The sequence below is a fragment of the Pituophis catenifer genome, unplaced genomic scaffold, assembly GCF_029215685.1.
Source record: "Pituophis catenifer annectens isolate HBS135680 unplaced genomic scaffold, rPitCat1.0.hap2 SCAF_3, whole genome shotgun sequence".
Taxonomy (NCBI): domain Eukaryota; kingdom Metazoa; phylum Chordata; class Lepidosauria; order Squamata; family Colubridae; genus Pituophis; species Pituophis catenifer.
Window position 1 is genome coordinate 181,015,301 of NW_027256883.1, and position 25,948 is coordinate 181,041,248.

A 25,948-nucleotide genomic window follows, 5' to 3' on the forward strand; every position below is an offset into this window, starting at 1 on the left:
TTGGCATCTTTCTTTTCTTGCCTCTAGAAATCTTCAGATAAGCTCCATAAGTACCTTCAGGAAAATGTTACGTTCGAATATATCAAAATACATTTTCTAGAGGGTAGCTAACTTTGGAACACTTTCTCACAGGAAGTTCAACTAGGACCAACTTTGCAAAGCTTTTCACACTTGGTCAAGGCTTTTTTATTTATCAAGGCACTTAAAAGCTGATGTGATTGCTTCCATCTTCATCATAGTTTGATAATATTACTACATTTGTCTATAGTAATAGTTGCATGAAATACTTTTAGCAATTAGTAGGCCATGCAGTTCTTCAGTTTCAGTATCCAAAAGGTACTTTGGAGTTGGGGATACCAACATAACTCTTGACAATGACACTTGAAAGTTTCTAGGTCATTTCCTGGGATTCCATAGTGGTTTTAAGGTGTTGTAAACAGGTCCTGCATTTGCACTCCCTCAAACTCTGAACCACTTTTGGGAGATTGAATCTGAAGTTGTGTAGAGCTCTAGCAATTAGCCTTTGGTGCTGTTTTTGTATGCATTTGTTAAGTGGAGATCTATTTCTTGTAGATTGAAGCAACAAATCAAAGAACATACATTGAAATTTTTGTATACATTAAAATTAAATAGCATATACCCAGATTCTCCAATTGGCAGACAACCTTTGAAATGCCCTAGAAGAAATTTTTTATATTATAATCAATATTTCCTTCTAAAGTAATATACCAGGAGATGTAATTCTAGAGAAGTAATTGACTAGTTGCAAGGGGCAATTATTGTTTACTATTTTGAGTAAAATCTGCTAATTTTTCTACTGATAATCTGACTAAAATTTATATATATAAGATATATATATATTAAAAGACAGAATGTAAGAGGCACAAAACAAATGTTACATACATATAGCTTGTTATTATAGAAAACCTTTATTTTTGCTTTAGGCCATAATATAGTTTTGTAAACATTTATTGTAATGGAGCAATGCATTTTACATTTCTAGATGCTGTTCACAATTGTTACTTTGAAAAGCATATATTTTTCACTACACTATCTATGAAGCTGCTGGTATCAAAAACATCTATAAAATTGGTTCTGTCCACTAGAAAGTTGCATCACAATCCTTCCCACACAGCAACTGGGAATTTGAACTAATATAATTTTTGGTGAGGATAGATTTTTTGGAAATTGGATAATTATTTTCAGTGACATATCTGTCTGTGATACTAGCCGAATATCCTATTTCATGGTATTATGCTGGCACAGCAGTCAGTATATTCCAAAGAGATTTGTCTGCTGATGCAGCAAGTATTAGGACTGGCTTGTTAGTCATTGAAGCATACAATCAAAAATGCACTGTGCTCAGAGTTTACATTATAGTTTAATTATTTTAATAGCTATAAAACTGAAATGGTTGCAAACCAGTAGTGTATGTCCTGTTCAATCTGCTGATCAGTTCTGCTGCTGACTAGTGCTTTGCAGAAAAAGAAGTTGGGGAAAGTATTTATACATTACAGGTTGAAAGATATAGGTTTTAACTTGGGAATTGCTTATGATAACTTTTATATTTTGGTTTTAATCCATGCCTGACTATGACAGGAAATCTCTGCATCTGATTTCACCTCCCTTAGATACAAAACTTTTATTCTCTTGATCTTGTGCTGTGTAAATGGTAATTATGGTAGTACAGTTTATGAAAAACCTTTAGATGACTAGAATGATGAATGTGAAGGACCTTGCTGTAGACATCAGAATTGCTGCTTATACTTTGTAATTGTCACTGCTTAGTTTTTAGAGAGCTATTATTCATAGTCTTGTGAGGATTTTAAGTTTTTGACCTTTAAATACCAAACCCATAACCCAAATAGATTTACAAATTTGCTTTTGTTTTAAAAACCATTTGCAATCTATGTAAATTGGGGGAAGTTACTGTTGTTGAAAAATAAACACCAAACTCCTTTAGGCACATAAACTAAGATATTAGCTAAAGTTATTCTTATAATGTCTAATAAAGCAATACAAATATTATCATCCATGTATGAATTTTTAGTTCATGCATAAAATTTGCTATATTATTTCTTACTGTGATCAAGATTTTAACCTGATTGCCACTCTACTTCATAATTATTCTAAAGTATTTATTCAAATAAATAAATAAATGATGGCAGTTCTTATTTTAATGATGAAAAATGGGAAGCATATTTCTAATTACAGTGATGTGATTTCTTTGCAATTATCTATAGTTTTACAATAATTTGGGGTATTTTTTAGAGTCTTCAAGTCATTGTTGATTGCTAGTATCTGCCTGGGATAGTCCCAATTTTCTTGACTAGATTTTTTGAAAGTAGGTTGCTGTTGCCTTCTTCCTAAAACTAGAGAGACTGGACCAAGGTCACCCACCTGACTTTGTGCCTAGGGTGTGACTAGAATCCCCAGTCTCCCAGTTTCTAGCCTGGTGCCTTAACAATATCACCAAACCGGCAGTATATTTTATAGTAGTCCATAAGTTTATAATTCTTCTTCTGCTGCATCTTAGGAGAAAAACGGGAACGCTTATGTTTATTTTCTTTATAGTAATAATTTAAATAGAATAAAAAAAACTCTTCTTTTGTACCCTTTTGTAACAGTTCCGATTTTAAGCTCACAGACATACAAATATTTTAAACACAAACATACATACTTGATCATTATAATAGATTATTATTTGATAGCCAGGTTCAGTATTAATAAATGAGAATAATTGCTTTTAGATACTTAGCATCCTTGCCTCTACTCCTATCTTTCCCATAGGTTGTAATAAGTCCTTGATATTGCATTTACTACAAGCAAACTAAAAGGCTTATCTTAGAATAATATGCCTTTATTATCCTTTGTAAGGACAAATAAAGGCCCTTCTCCATTATCTCTAAATGGACAGGTCATCTATAAGGAAACTTAAGTAATATTCATGACAGGATATTCTATGATGGGAAAATAACCAGTCAGCGGTTTAAAGAACCTTATAGAGGACAGAGTGTCTTTGTACATGTGAAAAATATAAACTTTAACCTTATAAGGCAAAAGCATACATTACACCAAGGGGAAATGGACACATTGTCTCATCCATAACTATCCTGTTGCTAGTTTTTGTCCCTAAAGGACAGATCCAACAATTGTTGGATCTCTCTTTATTGGTTAGTCCCCTCTACAGGTAGCCCTGACTTTACGACTGGAATTGTGACTGGAATTTCCATTGCTAAGCAATGCAGTCATAAAGAGCAATGTCATGTGATCCCAGCACTCCCTGCTGATGTTGTTAAGCAAGGATCACAGATCCTTAAGCATGTCCCAGGTAGCTTGACAGCAGGCAAGTAAATGGCTACTGTTGTCAGGGAGGGTGCGTAGGTAATAGCTTAAACATGGCAGGGCTGGAGGTGGCTACTGCCAGGTAGAGGGGGGAGGCTAGCCATTGAGGTGAAGTGTATAAGTGCAGCTGAGCTTGGGGGGGGGGTAGCTGCTGTCAGGCAGGAGATGTGTAGATAGCCAGGAGGAACAGTGTGACCATGGCAGGACCAAATGGCAAGCAACTTCTTGAAGCAATTTGAAGCCTCCTGCTGTTTTCCCCATTGATTTTGCTTGTAGGAAGCCAACAGGGAAAGTCACAAATGGCACTCACATGACTGTAGGACATTGTGACCTTTGTAAGTATGAGCTTGTTGCCAAGCTCCCAGAACACAATCACATGATTGCAGGAGTGTTGAGACTGCCAGAACTTTGAGGACTGGTCATTAAGCACCACTCATTCAGTGTTGTCATAACTTAGAATGGTCACTGAATGAAGGTTTTGTTAAACAAGGATTACCTGTATTCATTGGACACAGAATTAGTATTCCAGAACATGGTATTAGAAGTGGAATCAGAAGTGTTAGTTAATAAATTGTTGGGAAATAGGATCTGGTGAGTGATTGTACTCTTAATCACCTTTCCCTCATTGATTCCCTTCTCTCTTTGCTTCTTCAGTAAAGAGAATTCTGTAAAGAAGCTAAGTGCCTGAGATTGAGAGACTCTTTCCCAAATCAGGAGAGTAAGTCAGAGAAACTCATAGGAGCAGTGGATCACCTCAGTCTGTACTCCTTCCAGCAAAATAGGGTCATGTGAAAATAGACCTTCAGGGGAGCTCAGTCCAATGTATGCAAAATACAGCAAATCATGCCATCATTAAGAAAATCTGGCTTCACTGACTTTGTTGGAGAAGATCATGAATGGTGATCATGTGACTTTGGGACACTGCAACTGTCATCAATACATTCTGGTTGCCAAGCATCCGAATTTATATCACTTGACTATGGGGACACACTGCAGCAATTGGAAATATAAAGAACAGTCATAAGTCACTTTCTTCAGTGCTCTCATAATTATAAATGGTCATTAAATGAATGGCCATGAGTCAAAGACCACCTATATCAAGAATATTACAAACAAGCCTTTAAAAGCATTTGAATGACATTCTGGATTCCAAAAGCATTACAAATGATCTCACTAGCTATTATGGCTGCCTTTGTAAATGTTCTCTTAGTAAAAGTTTCCCCTGAAACTAAATTTATGAAAGCTAGTTGGGAAAGCTGAATTCATAATGACATGCTGGGTGTTGCTATTTGTTGTGTTAGAAAATTACACGTCATGTAGTTTTAATATAAGGGCCAAATTTTTAATATATTTTAAACTGTTTTTTAAATTGTGTGGGTATATGTTGTTTTAATATGGCTGTACACTGCCCTGAGTCCTTCGGGAGAAGGGCGGTATAAAAATTAAATAAATAAATAAATAAATAAATAAATAAATAAATAAATAAATAAATAAATAATTGGGAATCAAGAAGAAAAACGATAAAGAATGCTTTCTGGAACTCCAAACCATGTCCCTATAACAAATGAGAAGTCCTCATTCTAACCATCATGTTCAAAATTTTCCCCACATGTCAGAGGGTGGGGTGCAGTGATTTCTGCTTCTGTCTTGGAGGCTGGCAGTTATATCGTACAAAGTAACAAGCTTGTGTTGGGTGGAAAAGTGGGACACCAAAAAGCCCAGGGCTCTTAGAACTTTATCCAGCCTCCTCAAATGGTGTTGCCTTCCAGCCTCAGCAATCTATGGTGCGGTTGGGATTTGTCCAATAGAGCTGGCTCAGGAGACCTCTGTTTCCTCTTTGGCTTCTTGATTTCTCTGCCTCCCTTCCCCTTTTGGAGGATGCTGCCTTGTTTGTTTCTTCACTCTCAGCTATTCCTCATGTGGCACTACAATATAGTAAGTGCTGCTGTTGGTATTGGGAGTCCATCCATGTGTCATCAGGCTAACAGTTCAGTGGCTATTGTAATTTGACTTTGTCTAAGGAACCGGCTTTGTTTTGGGTGCTGATTTCCCTGTAAATTTATTGGGAAAGGATTTGCTTTGTTTTATTGGGAATGGATTTGCTTTGTAAGCTTGGAGCACTGGTGGTTTTTTGCACCGAAAAGGCTTGTATTTACAGGCCCAGAGGAACACCCTAATTCAGATCTTGCTCTGATCTCTATCCTGGCTTCCCTTCCCTTTTTTTGTTTTTTTATCCCCTGATTTCTCCTGATATATGTTCTTTCCTTGGCTTGCTTGGATTTTGATGTCCCTGGATTTTAAATCTTGCTTTTGAAGCTTAACTCTATCCAGTCTATTCTTTGATGAGATGCCTCTTTGCTTTGGATTGAGGGCATGGCCAAGTATTTTGTCATTTGAAATAAGCATTGCTTCTATCTCTGTCCTTGGACTTCTTGATTATTCTTTATCCTTTACCCTGTTTAGCCATGAACATGTGATACAGTTTCTGGTTTCTTTGTTTATCCTTATGGTGACTATCTTCACCCAGTGATGTACTACCGGTATATTTACAAGTTAGATGTGATCGCTGCTGCCTTTCCACCTTTCCATCTTTGTGCTGTTCAAGCTGTGACCTTTTTAATGGACAAATTCTCTGAACTTCTTAGGGGATCTGTCTAAACATATAGGCTTCCCCCTATGGTGGTAGGCTTCTATCTTATCACCTACACTTGCCCTTGACTCCCCAACAGCTGAGCAAATTGGAAATAGCGCTCCTAAACTCTCCCATTGTTACTGTTATTAATTCTTCCTTCTAAGATCCTACCTTCCATTTACATCCTCGACTTACAACTATTCATTTAGTGATTATATCCTTACGATTTATATTGATATTGTTTCCTGATTGCTTATTTGTACCCTATGACTATCATTAAATGTTGTATCTTATGATTCTTGATGAACATATCTTTTCTTTTATGTACACTGAGAGCGTATGCACCAAGATAAATTCCTTGTGTGTCCAATCACACTTGGCCAATAAAGAATTCTATTCTATTCTATTCTATACGAAGTTATAATAGCACTAAAAAAAGTGTATTACAACATTTTTTCACACTTATGACAGTTGTCGCATCCTGTGGTCATATGATCAAAATTCGGACATTTGGCAATTGACATGTATTTATGATGGTTGTAGTGTCCCCAGGGTCAGGTGCTCACCTTTTGTGACCTTCAGAAAAGGAAAGTCAGAAGCCAGATTCAATTGTTAAGTATTATTAATTTAACAACTGCATTGATTAACTTAACAACTGTGGCATAAAGTAGTAAAGTCTTAAAATGGGGTCAAATTCACTTAACAACTGTCTTGCTCAGCAATAGAAATTTGGGGCTCAACTGTGGTCATAAGTTGAGAACTACCAGTACCCTATCTTCTACTGAAAGTTTTTCCACTCATGATTGTTTTTTTATTGCTTATTAACTTCTTTCTCATCCTGATATTCAGTAAAACCCTACTGCAAGTGCTGGTTTTTAATTTTATACTTATGTCACTTCTTGCCACCCTGGAAAACAGGGTGCTGGATATGTGGGTATGTACTCCTTTTGAATGTGTGTTAAATTAAATTCTTTGCTTCCCTTTGTTTCTGCTCAAGTTGGTGAGTTACATGCTGTGACTTAAGCTTGTCTTTTAACCTCTAGTTCCTCTATTAATATTTATACAGACAGCTGTTATTGTTTAGAAACTATATCACTATGGCCATCTTTGCCAAAACCATGGGTTTCTCACATCCTCTGGTTCTTTGATTCAGAGTGCTGATTTGTTTCCAGTTTACTTAGGCCATTCTTTCCTCTGCTGCTGCTGTATTAAAATAAAAGGCCATTCTCAGTGGCAATGAACTTGCTGATTCTTGTGTTAAATATACTGGTCTCCTGTGGTTTCTATACAGAGTTACTTCTTTTGCTGTCTGCTCAAAAACTGGACTTAGCCTGGAAGAACTAGATGCAAACGGCATATTTTCCTAGCCCTTGTAGAGCTCTTCGGGCTCCAGATGGTTTCCTAGGCTAGGAGTGTCAAACTGGTGGCCTGCGGGCCGGATGTGTTACACGTAGGCCATGCCCACCCCAGCTCTGCGAAGGCAAAAAACATTGCGATGTGTCACGTGACATCAATGTGACACGGCACAGTTTGACACCCGTGTAAGATGATCCCTCACATTGGTCTACCTCTCCATTTAAGCTTAGGTAGAACATATATTTTGTTAATGTAATGTAGTGGCATTGTTACAATACTGGCAAAAGGATTTTAGTTTGATTTGTGATTGATGGTGTTTATAAGTTAAAGAGTTTTGGCTTTTTGGAACAAATTAATGGGGGATTGACTACAAATAACTAAAGTAGACTGATGCTCTTTTCTTTGATCTAATATTCATGGACAGTTTTTAGATATTCTTATAATTGTATCTACATTTATCTGTAGAAGTTTGATCTTCTAGGTCAGGGGTGTCAAACTCAATTTTATTGAGGGCCGCATCAGGGTTGTGTTTGGCCTTGGGGGTCAGGGCGGGTGTGGCCAGGGTGGATGTGGACAGTTCGACGTCACTTGTGTCCGGGGTGCCTGTGGTGACTTGAGTGCTCTGCCAGTAAAAACGGGCTCCCGAGCTCTGTTTTCGGCTGCAACAACCTCTTGCAACCCTCTGCTACTGAAAACGGAGCTCGGGAGGGCTGCACGCAGCTCTCCGGAGCTCCGTTTTCACTGGTAGAGGCACTGCGGGCTAGTCCTTCGCTATTTCCAGGGGGGCCCCTCAGGCCAGATCTAAGCACTCCGCGGAACGTATCCTGTTCCTGGGCCTTGAGTTTGATATCCCTGTTCCCTTATCTTCCTCTATAGGAAGATATACAACTATCTCAGGGGGTATAGGAGGAATTGGTATCTGTGATGCTTTTGTTCATGAACTATATTAGTCAAGCTTCAATGTGTGATGTTATTTGTTCATTCTTTAAGAGATATGAATTTCTGTTAATAGTCAGTGACAAAAAATCCGAAAATGCAAAACTCTACTGTACTGAATATTCAATATTTCCCCTTGAAATCTTAGAAATCTTGAACTTATTATTTAAGCAATGACTGAAATATTTTGCTTAAAAATGGATTACTTAGTTTTTATTCCAGGACCATTAAAAACACAAAAATATATATTTTTAAATTGTACTTATTAATGAGTAATTGTTTCATTACTGTCAGTTATTTAGGGAATTTGTATTATTTATTGAAGACCAGTCGAATTTGATGGCAAAGCAAGAGTTGTTAGAATCTGTATCTTTTCCTCAGCTGCAGCTAAAGATTTTTTTGTAATTGAAAGGACTACTTTTGCTGTCACCTTTGTAATTTCATTTTAAGTATATCTTTTTTCTTAGCAGGTATATCAAAGCATGGATATTAAACACAATAGCCAAAACCCAGATATTCTTGATAAAACCATGACTATTGTGATCTTCCTAGTCAGTTCTTGTTTTTTATTCTTGTGGTCCAAATTGAGGCTAAGGAAGCTACAATATGAAGCAAGACAGCTCATCTCTAGACTTTTTTAATCTCAGTCCTTCAGTACTGCTGAAATCTCTGAGTTGCAAAAATGACTAGAGTTTGAAGTTTTTGCATCTCTTTGCTGCTGTCTGGTGGGTATCTGGAGTTTACATGCAGATCTGGTAACCAGTATACCAAAAAATTATTTTTGAAGTTACATATGCATCACCTGATTTGGTTAAGTCCATAAGGGTTATTTTGCGCTTTTTTAAAATACATTCTAATAAGGGTCATGAGTGATTTATCATATGGTGTTATGGTGTAGCTTAAAATGTTTTTTTCAAATCTAAGTAAAAATATCCCTTACCTTGACATGTAATTAGTCAGGACAGATTTTCTTCTCCTACGAGTGCATCTGCTTGCTACTAAGAGGCAGATAAGGAAGTATATAAGCAGGTCATTGATAAAATCCCTTAATGTTCTATCAACCTCTTATTTTACACTAGTTTAGTGAGAAATATGTTGGATTTATTTAACTTGTGGTCTTTCTCAATGCTTGACAGACCTGTAACCAATCCAATACAAGGATTTGCAACTACTGTATATTTTATGCTGGTGATGCTTTTTATAGAATACCTAGGTAATGGTATCAATTAATTAAAATTGCTAAGTTCTCATACCAGGTTTGATGCAGTCAAAATGGCATCATTCGTGTATAGGTAGAAGGTATTACCAAGCTTGAGAAATCCCCAAGATTTTCAGAAACATAAAAGTGTTGTTGGAGAAAGGGATGGAGAAAATTTAGATTGGTGCAAAGGTTTCAGAATCTTCCCAGTGTGGAATAGATATGATCAATGGATGGCATGCTATTGGCATTGCTGGTGCAAAGGAAGTAATAGAAATTTGGGAGGAATAGAATGGGCTTTCTTCCATCCCTGGAATCTTGAAAAAGATAACACTGGATTATAGTTGCCATTTCTTCTGTACTATTACCAATTTTGAATGATTGAAATCATACACTTGACCAGACAATGACTTCATATTATAAAATGGGGGGGGGGGGTGATATAAAATGCAGATGGGGTGAGTTTAAGAGAATATAAGTGCATTAGTGGGAAAATTACATTTATCTGCTTACATAGTTTATCATCCTACCTTCATTTATCCAGACATTTGTTGAAACCTGGGCTTTCTGAGAGAGAGAGAGCGCAATTTGGGAGATATCTGTAGGGAGATATGGCACAGGACAGGGAAAAATTAAGTGTCCCTCGCTCATCTTGCAAGCTTTCCTTTAAAAAAACTCATTCCTTAGCAATATTTGCAGAAGTAGTTTGCCATTGCCTTATTCCTAGAGCTGAGACAGTAACTGGCCCAGAGTCAGTTGGTTTCTAGCTGAGTATCCTTAATCACGATATCAGTGTTTCTCAACCTTAGCAACTGTAAATTGTCTGAACTTTAAGTTGTCAGCAATTCTGGGAGTTGAAATCCATCCATCTTAAAATTGCCAAGGTCGAGAAACACTGCACTATATCAAACTGGCTCTTGAATATAGTCTTAAATGATTTTGAATATTCATATTCAAAATGTTTCCATTTTTGTCACATCTTCAGTCATATCATACCTTTGGTTTGATCTAGTATGCCTTCTTAGTGCTGATGTTTCTTAGCCAAACCACAATATAGAAGCCACAATATGTGAAACGCTCTCTTAGGAGACTTTATATTTGGAAAAATGTTGGACAAACTGAATCTGTAGTCAATCATATTTTTATGCATAAAATAAGCATAGCAACTGAACTGAGAATTGTGTTCTGATAAAATATCTAAATTTGCACACATAACCAGAAAGTTAACAACACCTGCAAAGTTGGTAGGATAACATTGCCTTTTGCAATTATTCTTGTTGTCCTATGGTTATCCTCATATATTAGAAAGAGCAAGAAAGGTGAATATATCAACAATTGTGAATTCACGTTTCAACTAAAAAGGAAACAAGCCAATTTTATATATATATATATTATATATATACTGTTAAATTGGGCTGTGTTTTAAATCTGGGTTTCCTTTGTCTTATTTTTCAGAGTTGGTTAAAAACCTACGGTTATCTGCTTCCATCTGATACAAGAATGTCTGCTCTGCTCTCAGGAAAAGTTATGCAGTCTGCAGTCACCACTATGCAGCAGTTTTATGGCATCCCTGTAACAGGAGTGTTGGATCACACCACTATTGAGTAAGAATGATTTTTGCAGATACTGGAAAATAATGTTCTTGCCCAGATCATTATCTATAGCAGAGATGGACAACTGTGGCCTTTTTACAACCTGTGGACTTCAATTCCCAGAATTCCTGAGACAGCCAAGCTGGCTCAGGAATTCTGGGAGTTGAAGTCCACAGGTCATAAAGGGGCCATATTTGCCCACCCCTGATCTATAGCATCATGAAACTTTAAAATGTGAGCCTAATAAATTTACTTGGCATATGCATATTCTCTAAGAATGAATATGGTCTGAAATCTGAGTCAGATTGCCAACCGTGCCTCTTTCATCACTTAGATCAACATTCTCAACCTTGGCAATTTTAAGATGAGAGGACTTCAACTCCCAGAGTTCTCAGAATAGGCAGAGGTAATTAACTTCACATCTCAAAGAATTCATCCAAGGATTTGTACTGATTTAACAATTGATTTAGCAGATACTGCATAGGTCATCAGATAAAATGGCAATAGAAATTATATGTTGTATGTAATGGCGCTACCTTGATGGCCATTCATAGGTTTTAAATGTTATTGTATATGTGTACAGGTATTACGGTCGTATACTATAGTCATTCTATATAAAAGTAGTCCTTGCTTAATGACCTTAATTGGGACCAGCAACTTCATCACTAAGTGAAGTAGTCATTAAGCAAAACATCACACAACAGCCCCGCTTAGCAACAGCAGTTCCGACAATCCCAGTTGTGGTCCTTAAGTAAGATACCGTATACAATTGCATCCTCCTGCTGGCTTCCTCCACTCACTTGCTTATCCAAAGACAGTTGGGAAGGTCCCAAATGGTGATCATATGATTGTAAGATGCTGCAACTCTTATAAATGCATGACAGTTGCTGAATGCCTGAATTGTGATTACGTGACTGCAGGGACACTGACTGTCATAAGTGTGAGTGCAAGTTGCTTTTTTAGCACCATCATAACTTTGAGCAGTTGCAAAACAAATGATCATTAAGCAAGGATTATCTGTACAAAGAAGAACTATGTGCATGGAACCTGGTTTGCACAAGTCTTTTTTTTCATTTCCACCTGTGAATTGATAGTGTCAGCAGAAATAATGCTTTTACTGTGCAATCCACAATCTCAATTTTTTTTTTAGAGAACCCAGTTTCCATTACCTTCTGTTACAACTTTCCTATTTTCCCCATAGTTTTATCCACTGAAAATCCATTATGGAGAGAAAGCCCATTATGGACTGGCTGTTTATCCATCTGAAAGTATTATAAAATTATAAATTTAATAATTATATACAATGAAGCAAAGCTCTCTACTGCCACACACAGTTGAAGTTCCAGAGATGGAATTTTTCACTTTCTTTTTGGAGGGAGAAATCTTGAGCATAGCTGCTACCTTGTAGTCTGTGCCAAACTAACTAGCTCCAAAGCTCAAACTTACTTCTCTAACCTACTTCAAAATTGCCATTTTAATCTATTTTGGTACACATTCTCTAGACTGGCCAGAATTTAGTCTCAGCCCTTACCTTGACCAACAGGTAGGCAGGCAAGCATGTCTAAATTGACTGGTGATCTATTTTCAACTACACCAACCAACCAGGCTGAAATGGCCCAAAGCCCTATTTTTGTACCATATATTCCTGACTCATCAGGAATCTTTTTACTTTCTAGGTGGATGAAGAAACCTCGCTGTGGTGTTCCTGATCATCCCCATCTAAGCCATAGACGAAGGATTAAGCGATATGCACTTACTGGACAAAAATGGAGGCAGAAGCATATTACCTACAGGTATAATCCAATACATTAAAAACCTTAATGGAGTTTATACTTTAAATATTATGTAGAGCCACCAGCCTTGTCATTAGTTCATATTCCTTGCTTGAGGGGAAACTTGACAGGGAATTCTAGGAAGTATAGTTCCAATACATCTGGAAACTTGAAGTATATATTTTTTATTGTGGTTTCCTATGAGCTATTTTATGGAAGTAACACTTCAGTTTGGTGACATAGCCTTTTCAAAAAGTGCATTTTTAAAAGCTTTAGTTTTTCTAAATTTAGCTTTCATTAAAAGAAAGTTTCAGATATTCTTCTACACAAAGATTAGTAGTGTTACTTGGAGTCTTTTTAGGACTGTAATTAAAATCAATATATAATTAAATAGTAAATATGTAAGAAAAAGAGGAAGAATAACAAATAATGTATATTCATGTGGATCACATTTCATTTGCCTATTTTGCTATGTCTGTTTCATGGCTTTTGAAGTAATTAGTCAAGATGCTTGCATGCTATACAAGGGAGAGCCGAAGTATCAGTTAAATACTATGATAGGTAAATTTATGCATTTTATGTTCATTTAGACCATGTGAATTCAATGCAAATTTTTGCTGCCTTCTCTCATACAATTATAATTTGAGAGAGGCAACTTACCCAGCTAATGTCCCAATTGCTACTGAATGATTGTGTCTTTCTCCCTTTCCTGGTCTTAAATAAAAAGTATTCAATTTTTTTAGTGTAAAAATGCATTTGTTGAGTAGAAGACAACTATTTCAAATGCAAATTTGACTGTTTCAACCATATTGATAGTGCTTTTTGCTCAAAACAGTGGAAAACTAAATTTTAAAATGAGGCATTTGAACCCAGGATTGCTTAATACTTGGATATATTTGTTTGTTTGTTTCCCATCTTTATTATTTTCCTAAATAACTCAAGGCGGCTAACATACCTAATACTTCTATTTTTCCCACAATAACAACCCTGTGAATTGGGTTGGATTGAGCTGAGAGTCAACTTTCATGTTTATAAGACAAGACTAGAACTCAGTTTTCTTTTTTCCAGATGGATTCTATAACCACTAAGAATAAGAGATAGAAATACAATTAGAGAAAAAACTTTTGGATCACCCAAACTACTGTATTTAAATGATTAGGAGAAACTTTTAACCTTTAAAATTCTACATGGTATAGTTCTAAGTATTTGAAAGGCTGTCCTGATATATGTGCATGTGTTTCTTAAGATCTTTATGATATCTCTCTCTCTCCCTCCCTCCCTCCCTCCCTCCCTCCCTCCCTCTCTCTCTCTCTCTCTCTGTGTGTGTGTGTGTATGTGTGTATGTGAGAGAGAGAATTTTAAGGGTTGTCTTCTGAGCAACTTTCAGCAAGTTCTGTTGGTTCTTGTTTTAAAGTAAGCTTCAAAATGGTTTTATTTTATCTACTTTTTAAATGAAAGCTTTTAGAGAATGCATTGATCTTTTTGCTTTTTTTGGTCAAAGATTTTATGTTGTTATTCGTTTAGTTAACTAGCTTACTGTATTTAAATTACTTGATTATACATTTTTAATTGAATTTGTGTGATTCCTACTGTAAGTTGATTTGAGAATAGTAGTCTTGAAAATATTTTAAATTTATTTTTGTAAAGAAAATTTCCCTCACAAATTGGTTTTCAACATGGGTTTTGTGAAATTTTGCAAGTTGCATAAAAGGTAGAATGTACATGTTTAGGGAACAGTGGTAGAGATCTTTATATCTTACTTACTATAAGATTTTTTTAAAGCTGTTTGATGTTGGAAATAAAAGTGAGTAAGCTATATGAGTATTCAGTTATTATTCAGTCATCTACTGTTGAAAGAAGATTGCTTTGGTAACATATCATCATGATATGTGCTGTTGTCATAATTAGTAAAAGCTTGAAGATCAGGTTTGATCAACTGATTTTGTTCAAAAGACAATGTTACAATGTGACTCTTCCTTTTCTTTTTAAAGCTCTTTAATCTTTTATTTTTGCTATCTTTGATTTAGTGTCTGACATGTTATTCTTTCTAAATATAACTCAAAGGTAGCTGTTTTCTCTTAATTTATTCTAGATTTGCAAGATAGAACTGATTACAGTACCAAGTGTCCTTCAGGGAAAATGCTACATGTCAATCTATCTAAACCAGGTTCGGGTAACTATGTCCCTTTACAACCTGTGGACTTCAACTCTCAGAATTCCTGAGCCAGCATGGCTGTCTCAAGAATTCTGGGAATTGAAGTCCACATAAAGGGACCATAGTTGCCCACCCCTGATCTAAATCAATAGGCTTAGCCTGCTAGCTGGAGAATTCTGAGAATTGAAGTCCACACATCTTGAAATTGCTGAGGTTGAGGAACACTGATCTAAATGATGGGTGTTTATAAATGGCTATATATATTTTAGTCCCAAAATATATAACAAAGACAGAATTTTGTTTCAGTATTACCTTAGATTTAACTGAGATTAACCAATCCCATTAGTGCTAGGAGTGAACGATCTTCTGAGTGTATGAAATTATTTGTTGAAGCTGGAAAACATTCATGAAAAAACTACAGATTATCAAAGGGCTGAAGTAGCTATCCACTGAGGACATGTTACAATTTTAAACTTTGCACTTTATGACAATTTATGTGAGACCAAGATAAAGGCATATGCTATTAAGTATGATATATAATAAGTAGCTAAGGAGAAGCCTCCCCACCCCCAACAACATGTTGTTGCAACATGGGAACCAGTCACTCGCAAGCAAGCAGGAACCATTAAATAAACATACTAAAACCACTTGCCTTCAAGGGCCCTCAGCACCACTTGAAGTCTGTTCATTCATTCAGAAGAAAAAAAGTATTGAGTTAAAACCTTGAAAATATATAGAAGTCCCAAACATCTTTGCACAGCAGTGCACAATCAGTTATTGTGAGGGTGGCATCCCTCTTGTCTGCAATAAAGATTCAGATTTAGTCAAACAGCATCCACTAAGAAGGAAGGGTGGAGAGACCAGTGACTTGCTCTCAATTCCAGGAGTGAAAGCTGTCAACAAAGTTCACATTTAGGACTGTGCCATTGAACTGGTTGGATATTCAAAAAAGACAAGATGAAATATTTATTTTTGCATAGTTAAAGTTGCCAATTTAGATAGTTTAGAAGTGTTTGGAAAAACAGTACAGAGTACTGTTGTTCAGTTTATAACTCAAGGGACATAATATCACCCTGTTTATTTATTACTTGATTTTTTGACCTTTTATCAGTTATCAGTGTTATCAGTAGCTAGCCACTTTGTATTTTGTTAGTCTCTTTTCTGATTGCTTTAAAGTATCAGGGGTTTCTCCAGCTTTTATATTAAGTGTCCAAAATATTTAAGCTTTAGCTTCATAGTTAGTTCTTCCAGTGAAGGATCTGCAGTTACAACTGCTATAACTGAACCATTTGTTTTTTCTTCAGGTCCGAGATATTCTCTAGCATTACAATTCGAAGGTATCCTTTTGATTTTTCAACCTTTCTGACAATTCAGCTTTCACAGTCATTTGTAATCACTAAGAAAAACATAGATCTGATAATACATACTTTGTTTGTCATTGGGTTCTATTTTCATTTGTCTAGGCTTCTTGTAGCCTTCTTCCAAGTAGCAGATGTCTTGTTTCTTTCATCATCCCTGTGAAATTTTGAGCCTCGGAAGATAAAATCTGTTACTGTTTTAACTACTGCTAATCTTTTTCTTCCTTCTCCCCCTTTTTCTATTTGCATTGAATTGACATTGATTAGTGACATAACTTAGTTTTTTTTAATATTTATATAATATGTATATATAGTAAGCATTAGAGTAGCTTTTGCATTCTCTTCTTTCACGTTAACCTTCAACAAGAGATTCCTTAAGCCTTCCTCATGTCTATTAGCAAAGCAACATCAGTATATTTGGAACTGTTATTTCTCCTTGCAATATTAATGCTAAATTACTTCTAGTCCAGCATGTATTCTGCATATAACTTAATTAAACAAGGTGACAGTATAAAACTGTAGCATTCCTTCCCCAATTGTGAATAATTTAGTTGCCTCATATTCCATTCTAACTGTTGCTTCCTGATTATCATGCAAATTATTCAATAGATCAATGGGATGGCCTGGTGCATCCGTATGTTTTAGGACTATCTATAATTATCCCCCTTCATATAATCAATAAAGCAAAAATTAGCATATTTTAAGAACCTTCTTTTCTTTTCTTTTCTGTTGTTCATCAGATGTTAGCAATGTGGTCTTTGATGCTCCTGCCTCTTTAATTAGGCTTATTGTTGAAATATCAGTAGCAAAATTTCTATCATTGTCTTCAGGCAAGGGAGAGAGCCATACCATGGTAGTTAAATAGCTTGAGCTTCCTTTAGCACTGTTTTTTTTAAAAAATATTGGAATATTGGAATAAAAATGGATCATTTCTTGGCTATTGCTATATTTTCTGTATTTGCTTATGAACCATGAAATACTTTAACTGCATCATCTTGTAAGGTTTTAAACAGCTTTGCTACTATTTCATCAACTCCTGCAGCTTTGTTGCTAGTGATGTTTTCAAGGGCCCATGTAACTTCATTTTCCTGACTATCACTCTCGAGTTCAATGGTCACATTTATTTTTGATTTAGGGATTTTAAAAATAATTATTCTTCATATTTACATGATCTCGTCTTTCTTTTAGTCCTATTTGTTTTATGTTGTACCTATTGTTGCATAAAGGTTTCCTTGATTTCTGTGATTTCCTTAGGAAATAGGAAATAGAATTCTTTATTGGCCAAGTGTGATAGGACTTTGTCTCTTGTGCATAAGCTAAATCTCTTGGCCTTTCCATTCCATTGTTATCCTCAATTTCCTTGCAATGCTTATAATATACAACTATTTGCTTTTCTCGTGAATATAATATTTAGCTGGGCAAATTTTCTTCTCTCTGTGTTGCCTTTTGCTTTCAGCCTTTATTCAGTTATTTTCAGTGAATCAAGAGACAGCTGGAGGGTTCCTCCTCCAGTATCATGTTGACACTGTCCTGGTTGTACGTGTCTGTTTAGTTTTTTGGGAAGAATACTGGAGGGTATTTGTCATTTTCTTATTCAATAAATTGTTTTTACTCTGACCCTTCTGGGAATATACATTCCAGTGATAAAACTCAGTAGTATATTCATTGGGGTGTGCATCTCCTTCTCCATTATAAGATAAATGCCAGACACAAGCAACCAGAATAGCTCCGAGGTTTAGGTCAAGAGATTTCTTTATTGTTTACAACAATCTCACCAACTGTCTGCCTTCCCTTGGGAAAGCCTGAGATAGTCCTAAGTGTTTGATTGCAAGTGGTCCCTCCATTTTATGGGGTCCAAACTGGAATATCTCTTAACTCCTTCTACCAAAGCCTCCTTCTTTTCAGTCATTGATTCCATCACAGATAACAATCCATGTATGAAAATGTAGGACAATATTTGTTTAGGAATTCTAATGTGAAAGACAGTTACACTTTTTATGAAAAGGTTTTAGTAACACAGTGAAGAGATGGATCAGATTACTTTGGTTTGTTTGGTTTATTACTGCATTTCTTTATTGTTTTATGTTTTCTACGTAACCCTGTTTACTCCAAAAGGAAGTATAGTAGTATGGGTATATATGCATGTATGTACAGTATGTATGTATGTATGTATGTATGTATGTATGTATGTCAAAAACAGTATGCCTCTCAACGCATACTCACTATTTTTTGAAAACACGAATGAGGAGGTACTGTTGTTAAGAATTGCAGTTAGCCATATGGCAACTTAATGTTAGTCTGCTGTATAGTGGTGTTAAAATCCCTTAATGATGTTAAATCCCTTTGAAGACCTCTATATGGTAACTCCATACAGAGTTGCCAATTCCTCCCTGGAATGTTCTGGGACATAATCAATATGCATAATTTTATTATGCTTTAACCCCAGTCTTTCTGGTGTGCTGTGAGTATTTAGATTTACAGGAAATATTTGATGGCCAGAGTCCAGTTGCTGAATAACTTAAAGTTACAATTGAAGCACTGGAATTCACTAAAATATCTATGGCATGTACTTGGTTATCTAGAAGATGTTATAGATACTCCGGTATGAATATGATTATCTAATGCTAACAAATAATTTAACATCTTTCTGCCATCTCCATATTATTCTCAACATCACGATATATCTTTTCGATACAATTAAGTATGGACAGACAGATAAAAGCTATTAGATAAAAGTTGACGAAAACAGTTCTGTGGTATATGTTTCTAATAGAATATTTTATGTTCAATATCATATTTATGGATTTGAAATGGTTTGAATTAAAAACATTTCACAAATTTCTAGTTTTCTGTGACTACTTTTATAAGTGCCATTTATTCTCTTTCCACCCCTCTCATATGAATAGGTCAATTAAAGGTTTGAATCAGTTATGCTTATCCATACAAGGAACCCAATATTACTCCCAGATTCTGCAGTAAATATGTGGAAGGTTGAGCATTGTGGTAATTTTGTATCTTCCAAAAGTTTTAGACTTGAATCCTTAGTTACCTTTCAACCTTATTGATTTAGTCCAGTGTTTTTCAAACCTGGTAACTTTAAAATGTATGGAGGTTAACTACCTGAATTTCCCAGCCAGTGCGGGATTTGAAGTTCACACCTCTTTAAATTATTGAATAGAAATTCAGTGCCATATTTCATATAGGCTTTTTTACATTAACCTAGATAAGAAACATTATAAAACTGTTAATTCATAGCTGAAATACTTTCAAACAGTATTAAAAGTTACCAAATTTAATGTTGCAATTGTATTAATCCAAAACTTGAATGAAAGTTGCTCATGTAAGAAAGCAGTCCTTTATAAATTTTAAATAAGCTCTTCTTCTCCTTCTTACAGTGTGCACAACTACACCCCCAAGGTTGGAGAACTTGATACAAGGAAAGCCATCCGACAAGCATTTGATGTTTGGCAGAGAGTGACTCCACTTACCTTTGAAGAAGTTCCTTACCATGAAATAAAAAGTGACAGAAAAGAGGCAGATATCATGATATTTTTTGCTTCTGGTTTCCATGGAGATAGCTCTCCTTTTGATGGGGAGGGTGGATTTCTAGCTCATGCTTATTTTCCTGGACCAGGAATAGGAGGTGATACTCATTTTGACTCAGATGAGCCATGGACACTGGGAAATTCTAACCATGATGGTAAGATCCTGTGTATATTGATATGCTATTGTAGAAGAAAAATTTTAGAAGATATTCTTGATAAGGCTTCAGATTTTCACAAGGAAAAAAGTACCTTCACTCTTATTATAATGGGATTTCTGATGTGAACTGAATCCAAATGTTGAGAATGCTACTGGATAAAACCAGAAAGTGTCTTATTTGATTGCAGTCAGAAAGAAATATAACAAATAATTACATAATTACATAGCATTCAGTCTTCCAGGCAAAGTGGAATATATTTATAGATTGCTAAAATGTAGAAAACCATGGTTTTATTCCCTTGAAACGAGCAAAGTGAACATGTAAATCCAACTGACATAAACTGTCAAACATATGATGTGATACTAATAAATGACCAATCTCTGATCTGTTCGTGATAATTCAGAAAAATTATTTATTTAGAATAATTATCCATTTGAAATATATTACTTGTAATTACTAAACACCGCATAAAATGTTTTAATTGTTTTTTAAATTTCAGAGGCAAAACTATATGTGATACTAAATTCATTACTGAAAGCATGTTTATTATTTATTTAGTAAATGGAGTCAAGAACTGCAATTTTAATTCAATAGATTAATGAATGGGTACTGTTATTTTTAAAAAAGAACATTATATGCTTCAAATTCATTAATCAAAAAAAATCCTTTCCACCAACATGGTTAGTCTCTGTCTTCCTTAATCTCGGGTCCTCTAGTATGAGTGTTCTGCATAGGATCTTAGCTGTTCCGAGCACTGCAATCTTCTGAACAGAGAATTCTGATGTTTTCCCTCAGCTCTGTTTGAGCCACTCTCCCAGTTTAGGAGTCACAGTCCTGAGTGCTCCCACCATTACTGGGACCACTTTGGCCTTTACTTTCCTCATCCTCTTCAGTTCCTCCTTCAGGGCTTGGTACTTCTCCAGTTTGTCATGCTCCTTCTTCCTGATGTTGCTGTCATTTGGCATAGCTACATCTGTCACCACTGCTATATTCTGGTCTTTGTCTACTAACACAATATGTGGGTGATTGGCCAGTACTTTCCTGCTTGTCTAGATCTGGAAATCCCATTTTGAGGAAATCCTGTGGGAGTTTCAATTTAGACTTAGAAGCGTATAGCCCATGTTCTGTACAGATGTTCCTGTACCCAACACCAGCTATTTGATTGTGCTGTTTGGTGTATGGTATTCCTGCCTGTATCTTTCACCCTGCCACTATCTGTTGGATTGTCTCTGAGGCCTCTTTGCATAGTTTGACTGTGGGTCCTATCTTGTGTGGTAGACCCCTCTTCTATAGATCTGCTGCCTAGTGCCTGTTCTTGTACTGCTACGATCAGTGCCTCTGTGCTACCTTTTAGCCCTTTCCATCCACTGGTAGAATTTCCCAATGTCTGCCACTTCAGCTAGGCATCAATGGTACATTCCATGCAGGATCTTGCCTTCCTCTGCTTGATCTTCTTCCCACATCTGCTGCTGTCTCAGACATTCTCTTAGCAGCTCATCTTGGGGTGCCATCTTACTGATGGATACTTTGGGTTTCATTCATGACAGTGGCTTTGACACTCACCAGACCCCCAACTGCCCTCCTTCTGCCTAGTGTACAGCCTCTGGGTATTGGACTTGGGGTGAAAACCTCTATACATTGTGAGGAGCTTCCAGGTTTTCACATCAGCAGCTTCCATGTCCTTCTTTTGCCAGCTCACTATACCAGCAGGGTATCTGATGAACGGTACAGCATACGTTTTGATGGCATGGATCTTATTCTTCCCATTGAGCTGGCTCTTCTGCTGGATCCTTTGATGGTAATAGGATATTGCTGTCTTCCTTGTCTCCTCATTGTAGTTCCCGTGGATACCTAGGCACTTGTAATGATCTGTATGTCTGCTATGTGACCCATGATTGTTCTATACAGGAATACACACCTTACTTGCTTGTTTTTCTGTTGGGTTTTTCTCTGAGAAGTAGTATTAGAGTCTTCTCCATCCTTTCTCTGCCCTGTCTGCTCCTGTACTTTTAGTTTGATGATTGTGTTTCTTCCTATGACTATCGTTTCCCATTTTGTGCATCATGGTCATCTGTTTCCTGGACCATGCAATCCTGTGTATAATTCTGGAACAGGCAGTGTATTGCTAAAATCGAACACATGTAATTGAAACAGAATAATGAATTTCTGGATTTTAAAAAGGAAGAGGGTTATAATTTATATTTCTATAACTTGGAGAGTAAGCATATGCAACCTCTACTAATTTTCATAATTCAGAAGTCACTAAGGAACAAAAATACTAGATGTTCCAAGAAAGCTAATCCCACATGTCCATTATGCTTAGTATGATGAGCAAGGAAAATATTGTCCATTTGGATCTGAAAGTATGATATCAACCTCCCCCACCAAATCTAATTTGGAGAAGCAGTACCCTGTAGTTCTGCCTTTCCAGAAATGCTGGGCTATAAATATAGTTAATTTTTTTAACAATGCTTCTGTGTAAAATGTTCTCTAATTATGCTGATTATATTGGAAATACAGATCCTTTAAATCCCTAGTATAAGATTCATTTCTGTAATACCACAGTATGAAGTCAGCCACCCTCTGAGACTGTTTCACAGCACTGGTGAAAAATAATTGGACTTAAAGTGTTCAGCTGTGCTCAGAGTGCTACAGCAAAATAGATTCTTGATTGTTTCTGGGATTTAAAAATTATTTTAATAAGTCTCTTAGTTTCTTAATTTCTAAGAACCATATTTGTACTTCTAGTTTCATTTTACATATTTTCCTTTTTGCATGTTAACTTTTATTTTGTATATTGAGGTTGCCTTGCTCTGTTAAAGATGAAGAAAGTATAGAACAATAATAATAATAGGTGGGCATGGAATATTGCAACTAGATGATGGATGAAGAAGAAAAAAAATGTATTGGAATAATAACTGAAGGACAGTGAAGAAGATGCACTGAAGCCAGTGGTGGGATTCAAGTAATTTAACAACCGGTTCTCTGCCCTAATGATTTCTTCCAACAACCAGTTTGCCAAACTGCTCAGAAAGTTAACAACCGGTTCTCCCGAAGTGATGCGAACTGGCTGAATCCCACCACTGACTGAAGCTAATATACCAGAAAGGCTTACTGAGTACTGGAAAGACCAAACTGGTTCACAATAAAGAACAAACGAAAAAAAGAAAACAGACATGGCAAGACAAGGTGTTACATGGTCAGCACATTAAAAAAATAGCAGGCAAAGCAGATAATAAGACGTAGCAATGGCTAAGAGCACGGGTGTCAAACTCAATCACATCTTGATGTCATGTGACGTATCGTGAGGTTTTTTGCTTTTGCTGGGCTGGGGTAGGCGTGGCCTGAACATGATGCATCTGGCTCACGGGCCTCCAGTTTGACACCCCTGGCTAAGAGCAGGAAAGTTGAAAAAGAGACAGAAGGGCTAATTCTGGCTGCACAATACCAAGACTTAAATGCATACAAAGCAAGAATTGAGAAGACAGAAACCGACAGCAAATTCTACCTCTGCAAAGAAGCTGAAGAAGCAGTAGATCACCTGGTTAGCCACTACAAGATGATAACACAGACTGGCTCTAAACAACAACATGACAAAGTAGCAGCAATGATATATTGGAGGATTTGCAAGAAATACCATTTGCCTGCAAGTAAGAACTGGTGGGACCACAAAATAAACAACATAATAGAAAATGAAGAAGCTAAAGTGTTCTGGAACATGAGAATTCAAACAGACACATAATACCCTACACTTAACAATTGTCAATAAGAAAGACAAAGAAGTCTGGATAGTGGATGCAGCAACACTTGGAGAGAGCAGAACAGAAGAGAAAGATAACAAAATATAAAGACTTGAATTCATTCAGCGACCATTTGAAGTTTTATCACAGCGCTGAAAAAAAGAGACTTAGCACTGATTCTCAATGTTCAGGCCATCACAGAATCCCACCTCCCCCAGTCACCTGATAGTGATCTGATGCTTGGCCATTTGCTGTCACACCAGTTGCAGCATCCTGCAGTCACATGATTACCAATAGGGAAGTTGTCAGGAAAGGTCATAAATCACCTATTAGTTGCTTGCACCGTTGCTTGCGCCTCACCCCTAGCCTCGCCACGTTCATGCTGCTCCTTGCTGGCCACTTATGCACCCTCCCCAACTGGCAATAGCCACTCCTTTTGCCCTGCTGCACTTGTGTCAGGTATCAAGCCTTACCTGCCTGCCATCCTGCTTGCAAGCTTCCTGGCGTTTGCTTAATGATCCATGATCCTCCCTTAACACTGGCAAAGGGAGGTGCTGGAATTGCTGTTGCTAAGCGATGTGGTCATGTAACATCACATTTTATCACTGCATTGCATACAATGGATATTCCAATCTCAATTACTGCCTAACTGTGGACTTTATGTAAAGTGCTGCCTGAATCTGTATGTCAAATATACAAACAACTTTCTGCCCTAAATAACTTTGCAGAGCAAGTCCTTTCAGAGTTCTTCTTTTTAATTAATAATGTAAAGGGGTGTGTGCCCTTTTCTTTGAAAATTCTATTGTGTGCTTTGATCATTGATATACAGACGCTTTGATCTCTGCTTTGATCTTTAATATACAGACTCTTATTTGGTATAGACTTTTTTGCAAGGGAAGAGAATAGATCAGTCAGAATGCTTTAGATTTCTTGATTGATATGTAATATTGGATTTCAAAATGCCTTGCAACCATACTGCATATTATACAATTCATTAGTTCATTGTACAATTGAGATCGCAGAAAAAATTGACTGTTATCAAATCTGATGCTTTTACACGCTTCTGTCCAGATGAATATCCAGATGAAACTTTTATTGTTTGTGGAATCTTTGTGGATCCATTCAAAACATTCTTTCATTGACCACAAACTAGGCAGAATTTTCTGATGGATAGCATTTGGAAAGTTACATTTGTAAGCACAGCTATAGAGGCAAAGGATTATTTTGTTAGGTTTAGGCACCCAGAAAAATGGATCCGTTTGGTCCATTACATTTCCCACATATCAAGTTAATGATGTGAAGAAGCCTATTAAAAATTCTGTAAATTAGATGGCTGTCAAGGACTGCCAACATTGAAAATGACTGTCAGGAGTGGCAAGATGCCCCTTTTCCTGAACTATATTGAACTAGGAGTTTATGCTTATATATACTTTAGTGGTTCTGCATTCCTAAATCTGAGCAAGTGTTGATTTGATAGGTTGCTTTGAAATAAAAACAGGTATATTAGTACTGCTTCTTTTGAACTGTCCATTTGAGCATTTACATTTTAGCTTTTTTATCCATGCTTAATACTTTCCTTTTCTATTGTATAAATTGATTGCATGTGCAATGTGCATGTTAAATACATGCATGTGTTATACAGGTATTTTTTTTATTATTCTATAAAATAAGCAGTTAAACAAGTCTCTCATTTATTTCAACATGTCTGTCTCCCAGTCTCATGTTTCCTTCCTATTTGTGATATTTCAACATGCTGCACCTAGACTAGGATCGTCTAATGCTTGTTTTCAACATACACTCCTGAAATACAATATATGAAGAATTTGGCTAACCATACTATTATTATGATAGCAAAAGTCAATATAGCTAAATAACCAAAAAATATTATAGGCAGATTAGAATGGTTTATACGGATTTTATATAATTATAGTTTTGGTATTATTCCTATTCATACTAGGGATTAATTGTATTGCCTGTTATTTTTTCTTCATTTTTAAAATTGGTTCTCACCTATTGATTTACCATATGCTAAACCGTTCCCAGACACGTTTTCAATTAGCAAAAAATATGCAGATTCCCCCCCTTTTTTTTTGTTAAATGGTGTTTCCTTTTATGTTTTGTCTGCCTGTCAATTTAAAGCCTAACACCCCAGCTGTTCCTG

At 36.3% G+C, this 25,948-nt stretch overlaps 1 protein-coding gene across 2 annotated transcripts in view; it reads left to right on the top strand.

Moving 5' to 3' along the window:
- Positions 1-25,948, top strand: part of MMP24 (matrix metallopeptidase 24) — a 41,923-nt gene that overhangs the window by 4,467 nt on the left and 11,508 nt on the right. For both annotated transcript variants that reach the window (XM_070939918.1, XM_070939919.1), the window contains exons 2-4: positions 10,923-11,071; positions 12,736-12,852; positions 19,740-20,044. In XM_070939918.1, the coding sequence (XP_070796019.1) occupies positions 10,923-11,071; positions 12,736-12,852; positions 19,740-20,044 (571 nt within the window). The remainder of the gene's footprint in view (positions 1-10,922; positions 11,072-12,735; positions 12,853-19,739; positions 20,045-25,948) is intronic.